Raw genomic sequence first — 24,972 nt, 5'->3', positions numbered from 1 at the left:
ATTCTACCAAAGGTGACTTCATCAAAGTGATGGATAATACATCGAACAGCCTGCATACACACTACTGAACGCTGAAAACATGATTTCATCGAATGTTTGAAATGACCTCAATAATGTATCGCAGGTACAGGCGTTTGCAAAATGAGAGAGACTGAAAAAAGAATAGAGTAAGAGAGAAAAAGTGGATTTGGGGAAGTTGTGCTTGCTAGCTAAAAGCCCCCTGGGGTGTGTATTTTATACTGACAGTGAATCAGCGTTATCACACCTATCAGATAATGCATTTATCATTAAATTTCACATTTGCATTTAAATCTGGGGAAGGAAATGAGCATTGCTGGCTAAAGATAAGACCGCTGGGACGACAGTAATAAACCATCACTGTGATCAGTCAGGAGACAGGGCTGAGGGGGTCAGCTCAGAACTATGGGGGCCATGACAAAAAGAAGACATCACATGCCGAGAAAAGACAGTTTGGGCCAAGAAATGCTGAGCTTAAAAATGTCTTTGAAAAGGAGGAATGGATATACAGTACAGTAGCATGGTCAGATACATGAATGACTATAATAATTGCTTGCCTTCTACTTACCCGTCAGAATGAGTCTTAAGGGCTCAGAAAGACACAACTCGGCTGGCAGCAGAGACACCTAGGACTTAGTCGCTTGCATATTCTCCACAGTTGAACTGCGGAGGAGGTTGTGCGTGTTGCCCATTTCATGTTTTACTAAAGCACAGCCTGAGTGGTTCTCAGCTATCAAGCGGCCTCTGGTTTGTCGACTTCCACACAGTGCCCTAATCTCTGCTGTACTACATCGGGGGGGGGGGGGGGGGGGGGGAATAGCTGTGTCCAGCTCTTATACATCCTGCTTGCGCGAGCTTCAACTTGACAGTAAGGCTTGAAAAAGAATGCTGTTTAAATCAATATGTTGCCACAAATATGAAGCTTATGCCACCATAATCGGGGAGTTGACCCTGTCTTTCCTCTGTTTTCTCCCTGGGCAGCGCAGAGAAGGCAGAAATTAATCTTGCCGCATAATAACGCCTTTCACTTTCCCATCAAGGCTGTTAAAAGGTTACTTCCCTTTTTAATTTTTCCCATTGTACTGCAAAAGTCAGATGGGCATGTTATAATTTGAATAAAGAGGCAAATCAGACAATCAGATAGGGCCATTTGAAAAGACATGACTTCCTGTTCAAAGCGATTAAAGCAAATTTATTTAGTTTGTGACCGTCTACCTTTTCATCTCTTTGTAAATGTTCAGATAGCTCCACATTGAAAAGTTCTTTGTTCGTGGCTGGCTTAAGTTAAAGCGGGTGTGATTATGATCACCCACAGATAATTTTTAATCACTCCACGCGTGCATCTGAATAGGATGTGTAATGGCCGTTCCATAAAAAGAGAGACAAGCCTTTTAATGAGGCGGGTTAACTCGGAACATGCCCACCTGCTTTGGGGAATCTATTGAAACATGTCTGTACACTTTCCCTTTTGCTGAGTAACAACAAAAGCCTTTACAACCCATATCCTGTAATTGAACAATTAAAAAAAAATCTGTGTTTCATCTCCGCTATGCACATACCAAGTGACTGTCCATGATTGGCCCTTGTTCTCTGATTGGTTCTCAGTCTGCAGCAGCAGAGAACCGTGCACGATGACTCAATATTAAGCTGATAGCCGTCTCTGTTGTTCCGAGTGCGCCGTCTCTGATGTGGAACACCCAGCGAGCTGCCTTTCTCTCCCCTTGTCTTTCCTAGTATGTCCTCAAGCAAATCTACACGCTGATTTTCTATCTCGTGTTCAGTTCTTGTTATGGTACTTTTGCAATCAGCCGCTGATTTGGGAGATTGCGTGTCATACTATTCTTGTAATTTTCATGGACGAGTGGCGATAGGAATCTGTCTTAGTGTCTCTCATCCCCCTTCGCTTGCTCTCCTCGAGGCTAATTGGGAAAGGCGTGTTTCAACCAGCGAACTTTGCTAATGAACTTGTTCTCGGCCTTATCTAAGTGCTTCTGCGTGTAAACCACACCCCCTCTACATTGCCATAAGAAGATTGGTAAAGCAGTAGTTCTGGAATGTTTCTGCCTTGGAAGTAGCATTTACTCTTGCAAAAACGGGGATGAGGCATCAGCAAAACATGTTACAACTACTGTAGTGTATTCAATGGATATCACTGGATAAAGCGTACATTCCATTTGCTTTTTCCTGAGTTTTTTTATGCCGTACTTTACTGAAAAATAACTTATTGCAAAGAAGAAAAGCGAGTCTGCTTACTTGAGCCTATTCCAGTTGACTTTTGATGAGGGGTATACCCTGGACTGTCACTTGTCAATCACAAGGCCCATAGAGAGACACTCAGCGAGTGGGAACGTAGTCTGCCCTAATCATATTGGAAAATAAGACGACATTAACACTGTGAATGTAAATTAAGGTGTACAAGTGCCGTCTTACAGTGGAAGAACCAGTGCAGTGGGAAAAGGGGAATACGTTTTTCTTGACGAATGTAACTGTGGCGATCAGATGTCAAGGTGTAGGGTTTGTGAGTGGGCAAGAAATGCTTCTCCTCCTAAACAATACTCTAATAAAGCATGGCCCACCTTGCTTAGTGCCTGCTGCCAGTTGGCCGTTGGCCAAGGGGTCAGCCAATGAATCCTACCTGACAGCCATACACACACAAATAGAAGATCCATTGTCACCCACTACCTTCCTTCCATTTTCAAGACATCAAATGTGCACATGCTGCAAATGCAGCTTTATTCAGATGTAAAAAGCCTCATTTGTGACTCCAACCAGTCCAGAATACTCTTTGGCCAATCTGCTTTCTGCACGCCCCCACACCCACACACCTCCAAAAACATTTCAGGTTTAATGCACATATGTCATACTAGGAGAACAGGAGGACCAGATGGCCACGATACTTTGGCAGGTGGCTCAACAAATGTTTGTGGTTGCCCATGCAGCTATTTATGCCATGGTGAAACAAAGACACGCAAATATTTGCTAAAGGACATGGGGACCTTTTGTTGTAATTCAAAGTGATCACTAGTATTAACCAGCGGATAAAGCCTTTGTGCATCAAACCGTCAAATGAACTTTGACAGTTCTAGCAGCCTCATATTAATGGTTTCTAAAGTAGGTAGGAGTTGAACCGATTTGTCGATGTATTGTCAACTATGTCACGGCGAATTTGCGATGACCGTGCTAAATCAAGCTTTTGCAATCAAGAACTGTAGAGAGCGTAAGCGGTGTTTGAACGTGCGCACAGTGATTTTACTGGAACTCAAAAACAATGACGTATGCTCGATTATCATCGCCTTGACAAATAGATAAATAAATAAATAAATAAGTTGTTCAACTCCTCTTGCAAAGACTACAATTTTCCTGTCTAGTTCTCGCACACAGGCGATTCACAATACCCATTTAGTTTCTAACACAAATAATTAGCATGATTCCTAAGCCCAAATATATTATTATTATAATTTTTTTAGTACGGTATTAATATTATGTTTGTGTCAGATAACCTTACTAGGGTTAATCAGAAAATGTAGTTCACAGTGTAATTAGTGCGTTACTGGAGTTAATGTCAAAATAAAATACAGCCACTGTTGCTTGAATTATGAGGTCAGCAAGGTCTACTGTGGAGGTACATATCCAACTTACAACTTGAAGCATTGTCTTGTCTTTACAATTTGACCTTATGAAACGCCCAGTGAATTGGGTGCAGATGATAAAGAGCAAAAGGCCTTGCGATTCGCACACAGCAACAGTCCAAGTCAGCTTGCTCATTCTAAACAAGGCGCTTTCCAACTCGACACTTAACTCTTTTCTAAAGTCCGGTTGCAGTCAAGGGAGAGAGGGATGCACCAAAATGAGGGGAGAGAGACAAACGGAGCACCCAGATGCAGATTAGGCTGCAGAAGATGAGGGTGTAAAAGGGATTTAATGGTAGGATGGATTAGAGAAATCCTTGTAACAATGTTAAATAATTATGGTTCCAGTGGAGATCAAAGCAGCATTGATTGAACCCCTCAAGCCTTCAGCATACGGAGCCTTAGAAAGCAGAGATTGGTAAACTAGTGCACAGACCACTCCGGCTGCTCCACTTAAATTGGATTGGAAATATTAGGATATAGATGAATCCTTCAGGAGGCTTTTGCAGAGCTTTTGTCACCAGAAATGTAGCTTGGGAACGGTATGAAAGGTTTGATAGTGTACTGTCTCGACAGAATCATAAGACGAGGGTGTCACAGCTGTCTCGACTGATACCTAAGCTTTTTAAGTAGACTTATAGACACACATGACTGTTATATCAGCAAAGTAGAAACTTTCTCTGCACGATGCCACCAAACCCATACAGCCCCCACCAACCCACCATCCACCCTTTTTGCCAGCACCGCCGCCGTCTTGTAATCAAGAAATTTGGATGCACATCACAGCAATTTTGTCTGGGAAGAGAAAGGTTTTTTATCTTGTACCTATAGGGGTTTAGTCAAACATCTTCTGATAAGTCTTGAAAACTTGAATGGTGCAGATCACTGATCCTTGAAAGTCCATCATCAGCGTCGATAAAACTTTAAAACAACTTAAAACAAGTTGTCATCATAACGAAACAGCTTTCTGCAAATAGTCTCGACGCGTATTTGTTGTTGAAGCGCGCATCACCTGTGTGAGGAGGAGCCCTCATTTACCACAGCCGCACACACGTTCACAATGGGTGATTATAATGATGAAATATGCAACAAGAGATTAGACACATCACTGTACTCCTGTGCTGCATCGACTTGATGCAAATGTAGTCACTGATCCGCAATACTAAGAGGCTTTATGGAGGAACTTCATGGTTGTTAGTTATATAATCTAAAATAGGGCAAAATGTAATCAATGGTCTTATCATCTAAGGAAGATGTCACCACATTCAGTTCTAGTTTTATACAGATGTGTGGGATGTAGCCGAGTAAGAATGACTTTAATAGGATAATTCAGTCCCAGCTATTTTGTCTGCATATCAACTGAAATTATGTCCACTTAGAAGAAAAAAACTCACAATACTATCTTTTTACTGCGATTCCACTAGACTAAGTCTAAATTCAGAGAGAAAATGTAGGTTGTCACAAAATATGAAGTCGACTTAAAACGCGGTGGTGGGTGCATTTTTTGCGCCCGGGGCCAGTCACCAGTTTGAATGTGGTTGTGCTGCAATACCATACGTACCCTTGCAGGCACTCTGGGCTGCACACATTCAAGAGGTATAATTTTAATTGGTTTAATATTTGATGTGTTCATTTAGTACTAACATGGAGACAGTGCAGGCTGAGAGAGAGGAAATAATACTGGGTAAATTCTGCATTGCTCAACTAAAAATGACTTGCTTGTTGAAAGGTGCATTTTTCTGAGGCGTAGTTTTAAGATAAGATAAGAAAACCTTTATTAGTCTCACAATGGAGAAATTCCCAATTCACAGCAGCAAAGTTATGAAAGTAAGAAGTAGAACAACAAAATATAGGAGCTGCTGGAAAGGCAGCCACTCTCGCGGCGCCAGAATTGAAAAGAATGGATTGGAGAGACATCGAGCTGTAGTTTTGTTTTTTTGTTTTTTTTCATGCACGACTGTGTGTGGGTTTTGTTGTGTTCAGATATTTCCATCTTGCGACTGCTTTGCTTGTATCTAGTTATATTTCATAATTTGACGATAAGAATGACTGGGAGTCCAATTCAGTAGAATCAATAAAACCCGAAAACCCGTCCCCCTCGAGACTAGAGCTTAGATCGGTCCTAAAAAATCGAGCCCGACCCGAACCGGCCCGAGGGTATTTAAGCCCGACCTGGCCCGAGCCCGATCACTTAGCTTGATTTGCAGGCCCGAGCCTGAAGCAAACCCGACATTTCATATTTTATTTGTGAGGACTCGGGAGTAGAAGGGGTGATTTCTGATAACAAAGCCTGTCTTTTGGAACGAAATCTAAGTTAAACATGACTGTATAAACATTTACATCTTTCATATTTCTGTTTCTGAAGAGGTTACATTAACCGACAATTTTTTATAATTGACGGATTTTTTTTAAGAGTGGACGGGGAAAATTTAAGGCCGTCCGTCATTCTGATGGGTTGAAAATTGGGCCGCAAACCACCTCAGCATTACGTCCTTAAGAATCTAGTGCGATACTACATCTATGTGAGAGAGAAGCAGAGAGACAAAAAAAGAATAATGATAGGTGGATCATAGACAGAGGCAGAAAGGAGTTCTTTGAATTGTCATTGCAAGAGTTTAGTACAGTACGTGTTGTGATGAGGCGACTTATGTTTTTTTGTGAACCACGGTCTCTCGTGGCCAAAACTATTGACGGTCTCGGGAAAAAAAATAAAAAAGTCAGCGAGAGAGAAGCCCGACCCAACCCGAAACCGAACCAATGATTGACATTTTAAGTCGAAATTCGGGTCGGACATGGGCTCGGGCGGCCCGATCTTACCTCTACTCGAGACCACGTCTATTTGATGCCTGTGCCTATGGACTTGATAGGTATTGACATTAGTTGATACTCTTTGATGTGAAGGCCTCTCAATTGGTGATGCACTGCTAGGCCCACTGGTCAATCCTCTTCTTTTTTTCTGTTCAAGGATGGAAAGAGGCGGAAACATTTTGTCAAGAGGAATTAAAATACATAGTAATTGTTTATGATAACAATAATCAAAAGTTCAAGAAAAAAATGCATGTTCCTCCCTGATTACGCCAGTGTTGCACTATTCAATTATGCAGTTTTCATTGGCATATTAATCATCTTTTCAACAAACAAGCAAGTGTTAATTAAAGCAAAGCATGGATAAAGACGTGTTGCCGGATCATCACTCCGTTTATCACCACGTACAGACCCAGCAGTTAAGTAAATTCAGGCTGTGCGATGAATTTCAATCGTTCTTCCTGTGTGTGTGTGTGTGTGTGTGTGTGTGTGTGTGTGTGTGTGTGTGCGCGCGTGTCTGCGCGTGTGTGATTGCGTGCATGCACACGTGTGCCTGTGTTCATATGTATATGTGCGTGCATGATCAACCATTTGTTTCTCCTCGTGTTTGAACGTAGTGACATTTCACACCAGTTTGTGTGTGAGTGAGCGTCGAAAGCATGCACGCGTGCATACCTCGAATTCATGATGGAGTCTGTAATCTCCTTCCCCCCCGTACATCTCGAATGTTAATAATTTGAAAATAGCGTCATTCAGACTGTTCAGTTTGTAGTTGTATGGATTTAGGTTTGAGTGGGTAAAGGAAGCTGGCAGAGCCATGTGACATCTCTGTACACACAGCTCATATCTTTCTTTTCCTCCCATGTCTCTTTCAGTGACTTTTTTTTCTGTTGCCTCCGTGCCTTGCTCATTGATGGAAGGGGATGGAGATTATGCAGGATCTGGGCTTCTCTAATCATAACTCCCTTCCTGTACTGTCATTCAGCACAAGTGAGAAAATGTCTTGGTGACGAGAGCAGTCAGGCAGCCGTGCAAGTATTTAAGTTGTGCGGGAGAAAGAAAAAAACTCGAGGTATCTGTAAAAGCATGTCGCTTGTCCCCATCCCACACTGAGCGGCAACATTATCAGCTTGCATCGTTCAACCACTTGGTGAAGTGAAGGGCTGGTCGCCCCTTAACTTAAACATAGCATCTTTGTGGTTTGAAGCACTTGGCTGCTCTGCACCCGGAGTGGATCAGAAAGGCAAATATCACTCAAGGGTTGCTGTTGCCCATCAGAAAAATCACACCTTGGGGAAAAGTTACTGCTGTGTTAGTTTGAATCCAAATGCACTCAAACAGACTGTTGCGCTGGATCGCCCCCCTCTACCCAGTCACCCCTTCACAGAAAAAAGCTGGCCAAAGGAGAAAAGAGGAGAAGAGAAAGCAAAAGAGTGAGTGGGAGAGAGATGGAGATGGAGGAATGAAAGCGAGGGACGGGGCAGAAAAGTCAAAAACCTCCACATAACAATGCCAGAGAAAAATCAGAACATTTTCCAACGGAAAGATGGGCCATTTCCAAATCCTTGTGCCCTATCAGACAAATTAAAGTAAATCAAGCATGAAATGAAGCAGAAGAGCCTGGAGATAAGGCTCCTTTAAGTCGTTTACAGATTAGGACAGAGAGAGAGAGGTGCATCTGGTCTCTGGCAGTGAAGGAGGCTAGTTTCTCATTTCACAATAGCAGCCTGTGTATAGGATTACTCTCCCCTGTCACTGACATGAGGAGCAGTGAGGGAAAAGATGTCCACAAAATGTGTCTAAATATGTCCCTGTGGAAAGGTTTTGGAGCAGACAACTCTCAGCGTTGGTCTGATGTGACATCTGATAACAAAACATGTTGGACTTTGACCCCGTGTAACATTATTGACTTGTTTGTTGTGTTTTCCGCCTTCTTCACCTTTTCCCTTTGCTCAAGTGGCTTCATTGCTGTGCGGTTTAAAATTCAAATGAATTTCACATTGGCAAAGTGGCATCATGCGACTATATGGCTGTCAACTACTATGCCTACGTCTAAAACACCTCAGATCAGGTTTTGGGGAGGTAAAAAAAGAGGAGGGGTTGCGTAAATTCCAATAATTCATTCATTCATTCATCTTCCGAGCCGCTTGATCCTCATTAGGGTCGCGGGGGGTGCTGGAGCCTATCCCAGCTGTCTTCGGGCAGTAGGTGGGGGACACCCTGAATCGGTTGCCAGCCAATCGCAGAGCACACAGAAACGAACAACCATTCGCACTCACACTCACACCTAGGGACAATTCAGAGTGTTCAACCAGCCTGCCACGCATGTTTTTGGAATGCGGGAGGAAACCGGAGCACCCGGAGAAAACCCACGCAGGCCCGGGGAGAACATGCAAACTCCACACAGGGAGGCCGGAGCTGGAATCGAACCCGGTACCTCTGCACTGTGAAGCCGACGTGCTAACCACTGGACTACCGGGCCGCCAATTCCAATAATAAAATAAAATTATTCGTCTCACTCCTCGGGTGGTGTCCGTCCCACATATACATATACAGTCATACCTCGGTTTTCGACCATAATTCGTTCCAGAACTCTGTTCGAAAACGGATTTGTTTGAATCCAAAACTATTTTATTATTATTTGGTCGAGAACAGAGACGTTTGAAAACCGAGGTATGACTGAATATTAAAATATGCTCAGTAAACGGCAATGCTCAATTTGTTGCTCATTTCCCGCTTAATATCAACAGATTAATTGCTGCTTTATTTCAGCACTCGCAAATAATCAAAACCTAATTATGGACCAAGTTGCTCACGGGTGAATTTTTACAGGATACAAAGGCAGGCGCACGTACCCATTGGTGCATGCGCACAAACCGGGACAAGCAGGAACTAAATTGCTCTCTTTCTCTCTCAAGCACACATTCGCACCCACACAAGGCGAGGGTGCACCGCTCTTTGAGCTCGAGCTGGATTTTGTTTCACTCCTTTCGTGTATCTTTTCTAGGAGTGATGAGAGGTTGGCTCGACTATGGCGCTCAGCTCGCCCCGAGAGAGAGGGGAGCTGGCCTGTCATGGGGTAACTGCTCTCTAAAGCTGCGACCTTGACCTTCCAAGCCCAAGTCTTAGGTTTAGCTCCTCTATCACCCTATCTCCAGGCATTTAAAAATACTCCTGAAACTCAATGATTTAACCCGCTTTTACGCTGTTCACATCAAAACTGGATGAAAAAAAAGCTTAATCCATCTTATCTGTTGGCTGTCAAACTGCTTCGGCTAAAACCTACTCACAAAAGACAACTAGGTCATCCAGGAAAAAAAAAACAGAATTTCTCGTTACCCAGGGGAAGTTGCAGCCTGGTAATTGACTTGGAAGTAGATTCAGGCCCACTTAAAATAGTTATAGTCTGAATTAACTCCAAAATGTCACTATTAGCTGCGGTCTGACAATCTAGGTGTATCATTGTACATTTGGTAGTCGTTCAGATTACAAATGCAAAATTGACTTCTAATGTGACACGCATGCTCACAAAGCACGACGTTGAGTGACCTTCACCCCCCGCACCCCCCCAAAAAATGATGTCACGTGGCAAAGTCTTTACAGAAGCAAATATGGTCCTGTGTGTAGGGGCTAATCGTATCATCTCATCTCACCAGAATAGCAAGGTGGGAAGAGGTAGAAATATTTTGGGGAAATGAGGCTGATGTTAATTTGGCTCCCGTGGGTGGGCACTTGGAAACCGCCTGCATCCGTGTGTGAATACCCCCCCCCTCCCCCCACCAACCACTCCAAATATTTATAAGATGATAATGATAATAGTTCATTCAATAAATTGATTTCTTCAACCAATCAGATGGATTGTCTCACGCTGCCGTCATATTTACAATACGATAATATGCACCGCACACGTCTGAGGAACTCAGAATTTGTCTGCCTGCACCTCAATCAAACACACCAAAATTAACACCACCTTTGATATAGTCTCAAATCAGGTTTACTTTTCGTCACCAAATAGCAAAATGTTCCGGGGACGTGCAAATGAATATGCCCAAACGCCTATCGAGCCATAGCACGGTCTACCAAATTCACAAACACACTTACCTAGATTTGTCTGGGCATGACAAAGATGATGTGCCGAGCGTAGTCTTCTTTCTGCCATCTAATTATCAGGTGTGCAGGACGCACCAGCTCCATCTGCCGATGTGCCCAGCAAGGGTGCAATGCAATTCCCAAAACAGTAAAGTGCACGAAAATGAAGCTGCACCAGTATTTACGCCGAGCACCCAGGTGCCTGTCTATGAACATTTTTGGGGGGAGCACAGGGGCAACCCGACAAGTCGAGAATGCCCAGAGAAAGTTGCAGGCTTCAAGAAATGATATTTTGGACTAGTTTGGGCTCGATCGAATCTTTTATTGTAAAGACATTTCTTCCCATTTAACTCATTCATTACTAGTCATTTTGAGACCCTTTTACCCTAACTGTTAAGAGAAAAACGTGAAAAAAATATATAAATTAGCACCTAGGATTAAATGTGTGGGGTCTGAAAAGATATACTGTAAATGTGTCTTTAGGAGTGAATTAGTTTCAAATGTAATGTAAAACAGCAACCCATGAAAGCAGAGGGCAACATAGTAAATGAAATTGTAAATATCTATCCCTCAAATGTTGATGTTATGGTATGTGTGCTCCAAAATATTCGATTTCCGATACTGACATATTGACAATATGTTTAGTATAGTGGGGCAACTAATGATTGTTTAAATGATCGATTAACCTGTCAATTATATTGTTGATGAATTGTATTTAAAAACATTTAAACATTTCACACGTTCTAAAACAGGACATTATTTCAAACTGACAATACAGTGTAAGCACAAACATAAATTATGCTTCAGTTTCATGTTTGATATTATATGTCAGAAAATTGGGACTGCTGATAATTGTTTTGCAAAGTAAAAGCAGACGTTTAAAAATGTCTCATTTTTAAGAAACAAAAATAATTCGTCTGCCTTCATGGAAGATGAATGAATGAAATTAGATTATATTTACTGCAGAAATTCCCAGGATTAGGATAAATTGAAATTGAAGTTTCTAAGCGATTCATCGATTCTGAAATATTTGGCGATTAATTTGATAATCAACTGTGGCTTAATCGATTCATCATTGCTCTTCGAATATAACACAACACTGTGTGATGTAGAACCTGTAGCAGCCCTGCATGGAGGTGATGTGAGACAAAAATGACACCGGCAGCTTGTCGCGACATAAACCGATCAGACAAGAAGCACGCGAATCGCCTGTTGTGATGCAGACTTTTCTCACAAAAAACAGCATAGTTGTCATCCCATTTGTTATTCTAGCTGTGTGATTATCTTGTGGGCATAAAAAAGTGCAATGCACGAATGGTGGATGCAGTCATGTTTATTTTCCAATGGCAATACATTCAAATGCATTCCAAACCAAGCAACACCCCTCCTGGTGGAAACAGTGCTTTCAAGTTCTATCCTTTGCCATGCAATGTTTTCATGCAACATTTTATTTATGAAAAGACTGAACACACTGAGAGGATGGCAGCTTCCTTTTAAAATTCATCCCAAGTTACCAGACCATCCATTTCGCAATCATCTCGGCACTCGCAAGTGGAGTAATGTCCTTTTGATGGGTTGGAAATTTTGAGGAAAGCATTTAAAAGAATTGGATTGCAGCACGAGTGGTGTGTGTCCTCTAGATGGTGGTGACGATAAGGGATGTATCTTTGTGTGAGCACAATCATTCAGTATTTCTGCCTCCCTTTACATGCAATCAGTTGAAATTGCTGTCCTTCTCCAACGATGGATGTCTTGCAGACTGTTGTCAGCAGGCTGGCTGCTAACTTTGCCAGATTTTTGATGGAAGCAGCTACTTGGCAGCTGGTATAATTCATCTGTTCAATGACACCAAAAGTTTGAATTCAGTGAAGATCCATCGTCTGAATATTTGAACCACATTCTTTGACTGGATTTGGATTACCTTCCATTACAATTAAACTGGCACCAGGTGACAACACGGTATTTACTTAATTTGTCGTCTCAAGGGAGTTGATTTGGTGCTGCAATCAAAGAATGGTCTCGGGGGGGCGGGGGGGGGGGGGGGCGTCCGGTGCGGTGGGGTTGAAAGGAGCTTTAGTTGCCTCAACTCAAACTTGCCTTTTCCACAGGTACGCTGAGTGCCATAGTCCGCCAATACTTGATTTACTATTTTGCAGTTATGTGGGGTAGACTCCTGCATGAATTTTTTTTCCAGCTCTGTGTCCAACCTGATCCATTGATAATCAATACCTCATCTGTCCTGCAACACACACAGTTGACCCGCATGAGCAAAGCAACAATCAAGCCCAGACAAATGAAATGACCCGACCCAAAAATACACCTGTTGCTTGCTGTGATTTTAACGTACAATATATGTTCCGTAACCATTACGATGAAGATAAAAGTATTTTGATATTTTTCATTGCATTGCTGTTTTACTATTAGTCGTAATTGTGATTCACCCCCATCTATTTGTTTTGCCCTAGTCTGCAAAAAAAAAAAATAATAATAATAAAAAATGGAAGCCCTTCTTTTTTTTAAGGCTCCCCATTAACTCTACATTGCCCGAACACCGGTCTGACCCGAAGTGGGCAATGCACTACGTCTTTGTTTGTTCTTGACACACATGAGAACAGAATGATGTGAGTGCTTGGGAACAATCGATCAGCTCCTTCTTCCTGCTCTTCAAAAAGCGGAGACAGAAGCAGCACCCTTTAGGCTTTTTGGGGATAATAGAGGTGGGTGGCGAGAGTGAGGAGGAGGTGGATGAGATGTGCTGTGTGGTGGCTGAGAGGTGTTTTAAAGCAAGTGCCTCTTCCAAGAGATAATAGTCTGAACTGTGGGTTATAAATGTTGCATTTTGCTCCGTGAGACCCGGTAATAGCAGTTTGGGTAAGGGGAAGCAGAAAGTTCATCGCTCTCTTATCAAAGCTCTGTGACATTTCTCCTTCAGCTGTAAAATTTCATATCACGTAGGCCTATCTGCTATAAAGATGTGACACCTCTTGTCGAACTGGTACAGCGCATTCTATTTCACCCCCATATGCCGCTCTTGTGGTATATTAATTTATAGACCATTTGCTGTCTCTATAGGGCTGCCTATCAGTGAAGATGACTGTGATTCAGTAGGAACATCTCAATTGCCTCATGCATGTTGAACTTTGAGCAGCAGCCATTTTATTAGCCTTAATGCAATGTTACAGCTGGATATATATGCGTCTGTCTTTTATTCACATCTGCCCTTTCCAATCGTATAACCAAGGCCTTCTACCGTGTAGTTGGGAAACCTTTTGTGTATATGTTTTACAGTGACAAGTCATTTTCCCACCTTCCAGTTAGTTCTTTGAACTGGAGAGTCAAATTAAAATTAATAAATTAAAGTTTAAGTCAAGTCAAGTCAACAGTATTTATGTGGAAGTATCACAAGCAGGTTCGCTGCTGTAGAAAAAGAGGCAATTTGATGAAGTAATTTGTCATCTCAAATTATTAGCAGGGTCATTGCTCAAGATCACAAATTGCATGTCAAGAATTCACCGCTATATAGTATAGGGCATCGGGGGAAACACTGTGGAAAAATCAGAACATCGGGAGGGGCTTTAAATCGCCACACATTTTTACACAGTACTGGATATATAATGACTTCCTTCCATTGAAGAAAAAGGAATATGATTCCCAACAAACAAACAAAAACAGATCTAAACTAATCTACAACCATTTTTTTCTTTAAATCAGAGCAGGCCACCAAGGAACTAAGCATACAGTCATGCGTCACTGAAGTGAGAGAGGAGGCATCCTATTCTGCAGCAAAATAACACACAGTGGACACCTCAAAACAAATAGATGCCAACATGGCACATCTTGGATGCTATCTGAGGAGGATCTTCCACACAAAGGGACATTCATTGGTCTGCCAAGTATCTGTGGAGTGCAGGAACAGACCCTAGAGTCTAGTGACAGATGATGATCTTATCGATGGAGGTCCAGTGACGTGTGTATGCGGGCAACGAGTGAGTGGTAAGTGGAGTTGGGAAGTGTACAGGGTGACGGTTGCAGGGATGTGCTGGCTAAGGTTAGAGTAAAACCTCATTCATTTATTTTAGTTGGCGAAATGTTTGGCAGTTGGAAATTTGATCAAGAGGAGACTCAACCCAATGAATTAAGTCGCCTAATATATATGATTATAGGATAAGACAAGTCAATGGCATTAGAGAGTGAGTCCAGATGATACCGTCTGTTTTGCTGCATGTTAAGAAACCTATAAAAGTGAACATGAAGCATATAGACCATTCATAAAGGCAATTCATTATTCATCCATGGGTGTTTTATTTATTTACTTCTTTTTCTGTGGAGTCCATGAGTACCTGCAACAGATGTGACCAGCCATCTGTGCACCGAGGTCCTCAGGCAACAGTAGTGTAGTGTGATGCACACAACTGGAAGCCAAGCACGGTGAACCACAAACCACACAAAATGCCCCTTAAATCTCTTCCTCACCCACCCCCACTCACTTGCATGCACACTCTTCACTACCCACTATAAGCACCCTCCCACCTTAACAAAAAATAAAGGAACAAGAAAGACCAGGGTAAAACAAACAAAAAAAAAGAATAGCTGGCTGGAGGTTGGCTGAGCTGTGTGTCAAGTGGTGCTAAACGGCAAGTGGCATCCAAGCGGTTAAAGGCCGCAGGTCTTATCTGAGGACAAACAGAATGCATCAAGCGGTGGCTGTTGATCTCAGTGATGATGACCAGCTGTGCACCGGTGTTTAATTATTTCTCCATAATGAGCTTACCCACCTTCCAATGCAGCAGCAGTCACAGAAGAAGAGGGTGAAGAGGAGAAATGACTTTAAATCGCTTCACGTAGATGCATGCATACTTTTTCGCAGCTATAAAGACAAAGACTTCATGTAGAGAAAAAAATGTGACATTTGGATTTCCCTAATATAGCAGTGATCACAATTGATGAATCAGCACTGTTGACGAGGAAGGCGATTTGATGTTCAGATTATTTTCATGCATGGAGGAAGCATAATAGCACAGCAGCAGGCAGACATAAGAGTGTGCTGTCGATACACATCTGGTATTTAAAAAGTACAGAAGACTCATAGAGCCAGTTGTGGCCCAGAAACATTGGAAAGTCACATCAGACCAGTGACAACACCACATTAGAGGTCATTTCCACTACATTTAATTCATAATCAATGTGTATACATGGTAATATACATTCTAATACTTCATGTGCTGTTATTAGAACCATTCCACTCGTGTGTACTAGACATCACAACAACAAGCATAGCCGGCATATGGCATTCTTTTTTTCACGAGCCTATGGGCAGTTCAATTCTGCAATTGTGTTTCCTTACATTGCCTAAAGTGTAGCTACACCTACATTTCAGTAGTGAATCATTCCATACAAATCAGAATGTCAGGAATGGCACATATCATCGATAATGGTTCAATACATCCAATACATCAGATCATAAACTCAGGGAGTGTGCTGTTGTGTCGCGACTCTGTTGTCACATTTTGAATGATCTAAAGTTAGGGGGAAGTATATATTTTTGTTTTTTTAATATATTTTGATTTCTTAACAATGATGGCCATTGCTGTCTTAAATTGTAATCAATGAATTGAATAATTAAATTTAAGAAAGGCTTGAGGATTTCTTGGACCAACTTTTGTTCAGAGTTTATCAAACTTGCCACAGTCTGTAGTTTAATGTGTGATTTTGCCAGGAGAACACCGAATCATTTGACAGTTGTGAGCTGCATTCTCTCTTTCTTTGTACAATACACAAACAAATGTGCCCCCATGCGGAAACATCCGCCTCAGTACACTGTGCAGCAGCCTGACTTGGAGTTCATCATAACTATTTGATTAAACACCATTCCTAAAATGTACACTCAATCTAAGAGATAAGATAGCTGGGGGGTGTCAGGGAGGTGAGCACCGGTCGTACTAACAGTGCTATCCGGTTTCACTGTTAATTAAGTGGAGCGCTGTTTAAAAAAAAAAAAAAAAAAACTAACATGGGCCTTGCCTTCCTGGAATTACAAAAATAGTCCTTCCACTATCCAGCCTGCCGCCTGCAATGTCTCATCGAGATTATCTCAACAGACGACACCTTTCGAGTGACGTAACTGCACGATGCATCTGAGGCACACCATCAGATGGCTGCTTGCTTGATTTGTTTATCTATTTTGAAACTGCTTCGCTTTAACCTTTAAATGTTTATACCTCAGGGACTGGAGACAATCATATGATGGCACATGTAGGTTTGACGGAACGTCACTGTGATTTGCCGTGGAAACGCATTGAGCGGTGCGGTTAACTGTTATGGTTGTTGTGTGTTTACAGGAGAGCTGCACGCCTTCCTTAAAGATGGCGAGCGCCGGATCCACAGCCGTCAGGAGCTGCCTGTGGGAACGACTTGGGGACCCTTCGATGGGAAGATTGAGATGGGTACCGAGAACAATACGTTGGTATGTTCCTGGGGTAATGGGTTAACAATTCTGTTCAATTACAGAGATGATTTTTAACGTCTCTTGTCTTTACCTGAAGGTTCATAATGGCAATGTAGAGAACAATCTTTGGCCATTACCGTATTTTCACGACTATAAGGCGCCATTAAAAGTCTTCAATTTTCTCCAAAATGGACAGGACGCCTTATGGTGCGGAGCGTCCTTTATATGCGCTGAGTTCCAAAATCTGACTGACAGCCGACACGCAGTTTATATAGAGAAAAGGCGGAAGTGACTGTGGCCAGGCATGCAGGAAAGAAGTCGGCCAATCAGGGAAGGGTGGGCGTGTATATATACATATATGGAGAGGGAGAGAGAGAGAGAGAGAGAGAGAGAGAGAGAGAGAGGGAGAGAGAGAGAGAGAGGACAGACAAGCTAGTCCGCCAATGGTGAAGGGTGGGCGTGTAAGTGGACGCTAAAGGGACGCCTCAAGCCAGTACCAACACTTGTATAGAGTGTGGCAATGTGCATTGTTGCAAAAGAACTCCGGTTTTGGTTTCTAAGAACCCCTGAAAATAAATTCGACAAAAAGACACGCCTACGAAGCTCAGTTCAAACTTAAAGCCACCGGTTATGCTTTTGGCATGCGTGCCCATCTCACAGCAGCGGTGAAAAAACAAGTCAAGCAAATGAACTCTGAGCTTGCCGTTATTCCCGGAGGCTTGACTAAAGAACTCCAACCGCTGGACATTGGCATCAACCGGGCGTTCAAGTAAAGTTGCAAACGGCATGGGAACAATGGATGATGGTGGCAAACACAACTTTACAAAGAGTGAGAGGCAGCGCTTGGCGAGTTACGCCACAATACGCAACAACGAGAGGGAACGCGGCGTTTTTAATGGATTACGGTACTTGCACAATTGTTCAATTCTTTCTACACACACACGCGCTGCCACCATGTTTCGCTCTGTTCTTTACTTTCAAATGTGGGAAAGCTTCACACGAGAGAAATGTTGACTTTGCTGTTGCTACTCCTTCTTTCCGCTCGGCAATGCGTAGCAACTCACACTAGCATGTGATGCATTCAATGACAACTGAGATGTGCAGTCCTCTGCTTCTGATACAGAGGATGAGGACTTTGATGGATTTCTGGGTGATGATTGATCGAAAAACGTGAGAACATTGTACGATGGCTAAATAAAATACACACGAACTCAGTTCTGCTTTCGTTGCCTTTTTAAAAACGTGTTTTTATCTTATCTGTATGTCTTGGCATGCTACCGTATGCTTCAAGCTAACGTGTTAGAGTGCGCGCATGCATGCCGTATGTTTAAGCTGGCGTATGTTTTACCACTGTAAAACTGTGGCCATTAGTACGGTGCGTCCTGTGTATGTGTAAAATACAGAAATGTCACCCATTAATGAGACTGCGGCCATTAGTACGGTGCGTCGAATAGTCCTGAAAATACGGTAATTAAGGCAGCCTTCATTATGAATTTAGCAGATTTAAAAGTCAATGGTAAAATGAATTTAAATGAAGTGTTTGGAGGGCAGTCTGTTTTGTTTCTAGTTTTTCATGATGGTCCTGGGCATACCTACATATTAGAAATATTTAAGGTATGACAGTATGTCTTAGTATTATTGCTCCATAATTGTATAGAAATCTGAATAAAAATATTAATTGCATAGTCAGAATAAAGCTTGCAAGTAATATTTTAACCATTTAACCATTGACTCAACATTAAGTCCAAATGGCCAATCTTAAGTGATGGATGTTGCAATCATTCAGAAGTATTTCCCTCTTCTTGTGGATTGATATAACACATATCCAAACTATTTAAAACCCTGCTGCCAACTACAACTAGAAAAATGTATTAATAACTTTAAAAAATGATTGGAACTCACTTTTGTTAGCTTCCTTAGAATCTGATAGGACTACGAAGAAGTCTTCATTTGGCCGAACTTACTGTAAAAATTCATGCCAGTAGACCAAAGCAGAAAGCATTTCCTTCTTTTCTATTGAAACTATTAAATCTGCAATTTATACGGAAAACACCCTTCAGTTCAACTAAATTTAGAGAAATGAATTTGACCTAGAACTGAGTGGCGTTCTATCTTTGGTTTCCAAGATACAGCCAAGATGAGTGTTGACCTGTTGCACTGGTGGAGAGAAGAGTCAGTCCTCCATGGGTTTGAGATGCTGTTCTACATTTGGGGTAATTAACAAATTCCGATTAAAACTGTAACCAGCCCCACATTCCTCGTGCAAGACACATAAGGCAACCCATGAGGATTTAGGACCCAGTGTCTATCACCCCTATTGCTATAACAGCGCAACTTTATTAAGCCCTTTTTGGAGAGGTTTCAAATGATTTTTTGAAACCTCACCTCATCGAAGGTGGCCTCATCGTTTTATAGTCATCGGTAGCTGTAAATAGCCTCATGATAACCCTGAAATATGTCTATTTCAGGCTCTAGTCAGTTATTCTTGAATTTGACTGAATACCTCAAGTGGTTTTCCAAACAAACAAACAATTCCAAACAAAAATGAATTCTCCTGAAAGGTATCCAATTCTAAACTGCAGCAGTCACTAACGCTTCTCAAAAGATAACTTGAAAAAGTACCACCAACCGACTGGACCAAATGCTTCAGTTAATTGTTGATTCCTGCTCCCGGCAAGAGTGATGTGTTCTTAACGAAGTGCCCTCCAAGGACTTCATCACTACCTTGCAGATCCTTATTGGATTGTATCACATTGTGGGCAAGTTCTGGTCATACGCTTTAATTGGCTGCACGGGGTTACAGAATATGCCAAACCTTCCTCGCAATTAAAAGCTAAGAATGAAGCTTCGGCATCTTACCTGTAAGGATCTCTGGTGTGGCTACTCTCACGGGACCCTTTCAGTGCTCTGCTTCTTGCCCTCCACTTTTCCTAGGTTCCATCTCTCATATGGATACAGGCTGGTAGCAGCTCCTCAGTATGTCTCATTAAAGGCTTGGTCAGCACCACATGCAGAATTGTCTTCGTGAGCTGAGTGAGTGGTTGTATTTTGGGGCTTGTTTCAACCACACTGCAACTCACTATGATCTACTTCAAAATGGTTCACTGTCGGCTTGTGTTTAGATGAAAGTTCATCAGGGGGCAAAACGTGGAAAGTTTTACTCTGCCTGCAGTGTAAAATGTGTCGATAAAATGTGTTTTACCGACTAAAGAAGACTGAAGACATCTTTGTGCGACCTTGAACCCAATCACAGAACGTTGCCACTCATTGGGGTACAGCTTTCATTTTAATTTGTTTTTAAAAGTTATTTTTGAACGATTTGTTTTGGTTTCATTTTTATTATTTTTGCTTGAATGTTAGTATTTTTTTCAACGTATGGAATATTTGTTGATTTCAATTTTTTCAAAAGTATTTTATAGTAAGTACAATTCCCAAACGACTGTTCGACCTTCCTTCCTGTATGACGGAAAAATAATACGTAAATAAATTCATTTAAAATTAACCCCGAAAGTTCATGTTTGATATTAATTGACAAAAATGAAAACAAAGGACATTTTCACTGTAATGACAGATAGTTTAATAAAGGTAAAATATACTTTCAGTTAATTTGCATTTTTTAAAGCATTTTTATTTTCACTTTAGTTCATTAACAAAATGATTTTCAGTCTTAGTTTTTTGTTTGTTTTCGATAACTCTAAAAACCTTGGTGTGGGCAATTTTACGTGTCACGGACCCTACCAGAAAGCAGTAAATGCTCAGTTACACACACCAATGTGTTGTGATTGAACCTGACTAAATGGCTGCCATACACCGTAGCTTGCCATAAGAAGGTGCAACAAACATAGCAGAACAGGTCCAAATACAAAATACAAATTGCTGCCTTTCTGAAATTATGGCCTTTTATGCACTGCAGGGTTTTGTTGCATTCACCACATTATTCTATCACTGAGCGTTTCTCTCATCAGCACCGTGACTGCCGAGCATTTTAAAATGTATTTTACCATTTCAAAATCTTGCTGGGCAACAATGACAATCAATCTCGGCCTGTCACATTTGCGCATCCTGTCCCCACGTGTTGTTTCACGTCCATTCAGTTTAGTCTATTGGTGGACTGAAGTAAGGCTGCCATGCCTTCCAGGATGGTAGTGTAAATGCAGCATTGGAGGTTGCAAATGGGTGCCGGAGCACGGGCTAGCCTTTTGTTACACACGCAATGGTTCGGCGGCCAATATGTGCTGGCTGTGATCGGATGACAGACCTCAGTCGCTGAGCAGACCGGAGTGATGATGGATACTGAGAAAGAACAAGGTGCAGAATGTTGCATGCAATGTGCAAATGGGCCTGAACAAAGACATAGAACGCATGAAAAGGTGAGAATGAAACAAGAACATGGTGGGAAGAAAAAGATAGGATTCAGGAAAAACAAAACTGAGGGATATAAACCACAACAGGGAATCTGATCATCTCCAGGAGAAAGACAGGGTCATATCTCAACCATTTATCAAAGAGGATTTCACAGCTGATGGTTGTCTGTCACTGGTCTGCAGAGTTCAGAGGCCCAGCTTGGCATTACCATCATTGCTGTTTCAGACAAGTGAACGACATCACATTGCACTGTGTTATGTGTGATTGATTAGACATCTTTATTTAATATGCAGCATTATGGATGCAAGATTTGTCAGATACAGTTCAGTCACATTAGGTTCACGTGCACAAACAAATTATGTCCAATAGGGCTCTATATTACTTTACAACAATGAAAATGTTAATTTTACTTTGGCGGTGCGGTGTTCAACTGGTTAGCACGTCTGCCTCACAGTGCAGAGTTGGAGGGTTCGAGTCCGGCTGCGGCCTTCCATTGTGGAGTTTGCATGTTCTCCCCTTGCCTGCGTGGGTTTTCTCCAGGTACTGCACTTTACTCCCACGTTCCAAAAAACATGTGTGGCAGGCTGAGTGAACACTCTAAATTGTCCCTCGGTGTGATAGTGAGAATGAATGGTTGTTCCTCTATGTGTGACCTGTGATTGGCGGGCAACCGGTTCAGGGTATCCCCCTCCTCCTACCCAAACACCGCTGGGATAGGCTCCAGCATGACACCCGTGAGGATAAGCGTATTAGAAAATGGATGGATGGATGGATGGATGGCTTCCTGGATATGGGAATGCTGGCCACTGCTGATGGTACTAAAAGTGTGTTAAAAGCAAAGGTAATACTTTAGGTCAATAAGTACTGTAGTACCTTGACCTACAAGTTTTTTTTTTCTCTGATCAAGCACATAACTGTTTACATCAGGGGTGCCCAAACTTTTTGGATCGAAGATCTACTTTTCGATCAACTAACCTCCCGGGATCTACCCTTACCGGCACACACGCGCGTGCGCACACACACACACAGACACACACACACACACACACACACACACACACACACGGACACACACGCCATGATGAGAAACAGCCTGAAACTGAGGCATGCGACGCACTTTTGCAGCCTGTTAACTATCGTAGCTCACACGTACCGTTTTAAAGTGCTTCCCTGGGCCCTCCTATATTCCTATTCTTTGCCCGTGCCCTCGGTGAATTGTACACGAAGCAAACTCTGAATGAGAATAATGACGATAAAAGATAGAGCGCAACAGTTCTGATCACAAGCTGCAATTGCAGACTGCTGAGAGCTAACAACTTCCGCTGACGTAATCACGCGCCACCGTAAATTCAAGATTTACCTGCTTTATTTTATTTTTTCAATATTTTTTGGGTGAAAATGAGACTGATAAGATGATTAGGGCGCAGTGTACATGAACACAAAAAAATATATTACTCACATGTACAAAGACACACAAATGGTTGTTTGTTTTTTTTTCTCCTCGGATCTACTTGGGACCTGTCTTAGATCTACCGGTAGATCAGGATTGACGTATTGGGCACCCCTGGTACATGCATGGCAATATTCTTCATCGAAATTAATTGCCATACCACCATTTTCTTACATGTTTTAAAGAAAGATAAATAGCACTGTATTGTATTCAAAATCAAACATACTAAAAGAGAATGTAAAGAAATACACGGGTTTCATACCATTTAATTGTCGTGTGTTGTGAGAAGCCGGAAGACACAACAACTGTAGTGTTGTACGCTTGCTTTTTACGGGGTTTTGCTGGCCAAGGGAGTAACATCAAGAACTTGCCGTAATAGTCAGCGTGTTAGCATCTGGGCGAGAGTTTTGTCTACTGTAGCTCCTCTTTGTGAACGCCTCATTTTATATTTTATGTTTTTGACGTTTTTTTCCCCACTCAATAAATGGCTAAAATTGCATTTGCAATTGTTGCTCTCCTGTTTTTTTTTCTGAAGCTCGCTTATAACTCAAATCTAATAAAACACACAATGCATTTATTTCTGAAATAATATATGAAACGAAATAAACAAGATTTGGAATTGCTGCTATCCCTTCTCCATTACTCCTGCTCTTCTTTTGGTCTGACTAATCGAGCTGCCAGAGCACCGTCTCATCCCTCACTTCTCTCTCTGATCAATCAGACTATTAGAGTGCAATTACAGCAGCAGTCGTGGTGCAGGTGAGCGACAAGCGCTTTCACAGCGCTGTAGAAAACACCTCCACTCAGCTCCTCACACTTTCCAAATTAGCCCAAATTAATAGTGACACTCGGACATAAATGTCTGCAATCGGCGTGCTAAATGAACAGCCTGGTTCGAAGCTATTGAGTAGCAGGTGTCTTTAAAAGTGATAATTGCCAAGACTGGCCAGAACTGGGAGGAAAATGTGGCCCACAATTTGCCTGAAGTAAAAGGCCTGGCCCGTTTGAGCCTGGCTTCTGTTGTAGGTGTTAATAATTGATTTGGGGGCAAGCTATTAATGAGAGGCAGATTTCCAGCTCTGTTGTAAATGTGTTGATGAGGGTGTTGCTGTCTGTTGTAATGCCTTACCAATGCTAATTACAAGAGCTTAGTCAAGGTGCACTGTAATGAGTCTATAGAATTCCACTCCTGATGTGTTTTGAGGGCCTTTTAGAGTAAATTACACAGCGATTAAATGCAGAAGACATGCTTAATTGTTGATGAGAATTTTGATATCTTGGCTTCTATCTTAATAATAACATTGTTGCACGCTAGCAAATTATGATCAAATTAAAATAGAAATCAAAGCAATTGACAATTAATAGAAGCAGCATGTGCTTGTGGGTCGTCAAAAAAGATCCTAATATACATAATAATGATTTGGCACTATACCGCGACAATACTTTGGACATCAATATTCCGTTTTTTTGTACCTGTGCATTTAAATCAGCTTATATTTGGAGACACTTATATCAGGCAAAGGTGGAGCCATGCAATATATGTGAAGGCAGACATGTTAGTCGGTGTGCGTGTTTGTGGTTCGTGAACAGAGAGTTATAGCTTGTCAACTACAAAAGAGCAAAAATGTCAAGATACTGTCCTAATTTTCTTTTGGGAAAGAGAGAGACGTTGGGTTGACTGTCAGCCATTGGAGTCTGATTATGGTACAATTCACTACAAGGGTAGGAATCCGGGCATGTGTAACCACAAAAAAAATGCTCTAGAAATTATTCACCCCATCACTCAAGCCATTTATCTCACCCCTTTTTGCCCACCCTCTCCATCCAATATGTTTATTGTTAGCTAGCTCTAAACTTTAACAAGTGGTGGCGGGATTTTTCTGTTTTAGAAATTATATTTTTCTTCTTGTCATTGCTTCATTAATCAAGAGGAGGCATTCTGAAAAATGTTTTGTTTTGGTGGCTGCAATCTATTTTGTGTGCGTGTGTGTGTTGTAGTTAATCTGCGCCCGTGGCAGGTTTCCCCTCCGAAACGCAGCGCTAAGCAGCGGTATCGCAGGCCTATTGTTGTAGCCTCTGTCATAGCAAGGAGAGCCTGATGCAGGCCTGGGCTCGCCTGATAAGGAAAAGAGGATTCAACATGGCTGGAAAGGAGAATCAGTGGGACTTGA

General features: G+C 42.0%; 1 protein-coding gene and 1 long non-coding RNA gene across 4 annotated transcripts in view; both read left to right on the top strand.

Moving 5' to 3' along the window:
* zfpm2a (zinc finger protein, FOG family member 2a) overlaps positions 1-24,972 on the top strand; it is a 122,853-nt gene that overhangs the window by 38,843 nt on the left and 59,038 nt on the right. For all 3 annotated transcript variants that reach the window (XM_052064633.1, XM_052064632.1, XM_052064630.1), the window contains exon 4: positions 16,880-17,004. In XM_052064633.1, coding sequence (XP_051920593.1) covers positions 16,880-17,004 — 125 coding nt within the window. The remainder of the gene's footprint in view (positions 1-16,879; positions 17,005-24,972) is intronic.
* Positions 4,953-6,162, top strand: LOC127600404 (uncharacterized). Its single transcript, XR_007962350.1, has 2 exons — positions 4,953-5,396; positions 5,537-6,162. It is a non-coding gene; the product is annotated as an uncharacterized LOC127600404 (long non-coding RNA).

This window comes from Hippocampus zosterae, chromosome 5 (genome assembly GCF_025434085.1).
Source record: "Hippocampus zosterae strain Florida chromosome 5, ASM2543408v3, whole genome shotgun sequence".
NCBI classification, from domain to species: domain Eukaryota; kingdom Metazoa; phylum Chordata; class Actinopteri; order Syngnathiformes; family Syngnathidae; genus Hippocampus; species Hippocampus zosterae.
Note: the sequence above shows the minus strand (reverse complement) of the source record. Positions and strands in the feature narration are given on the sequence as shown.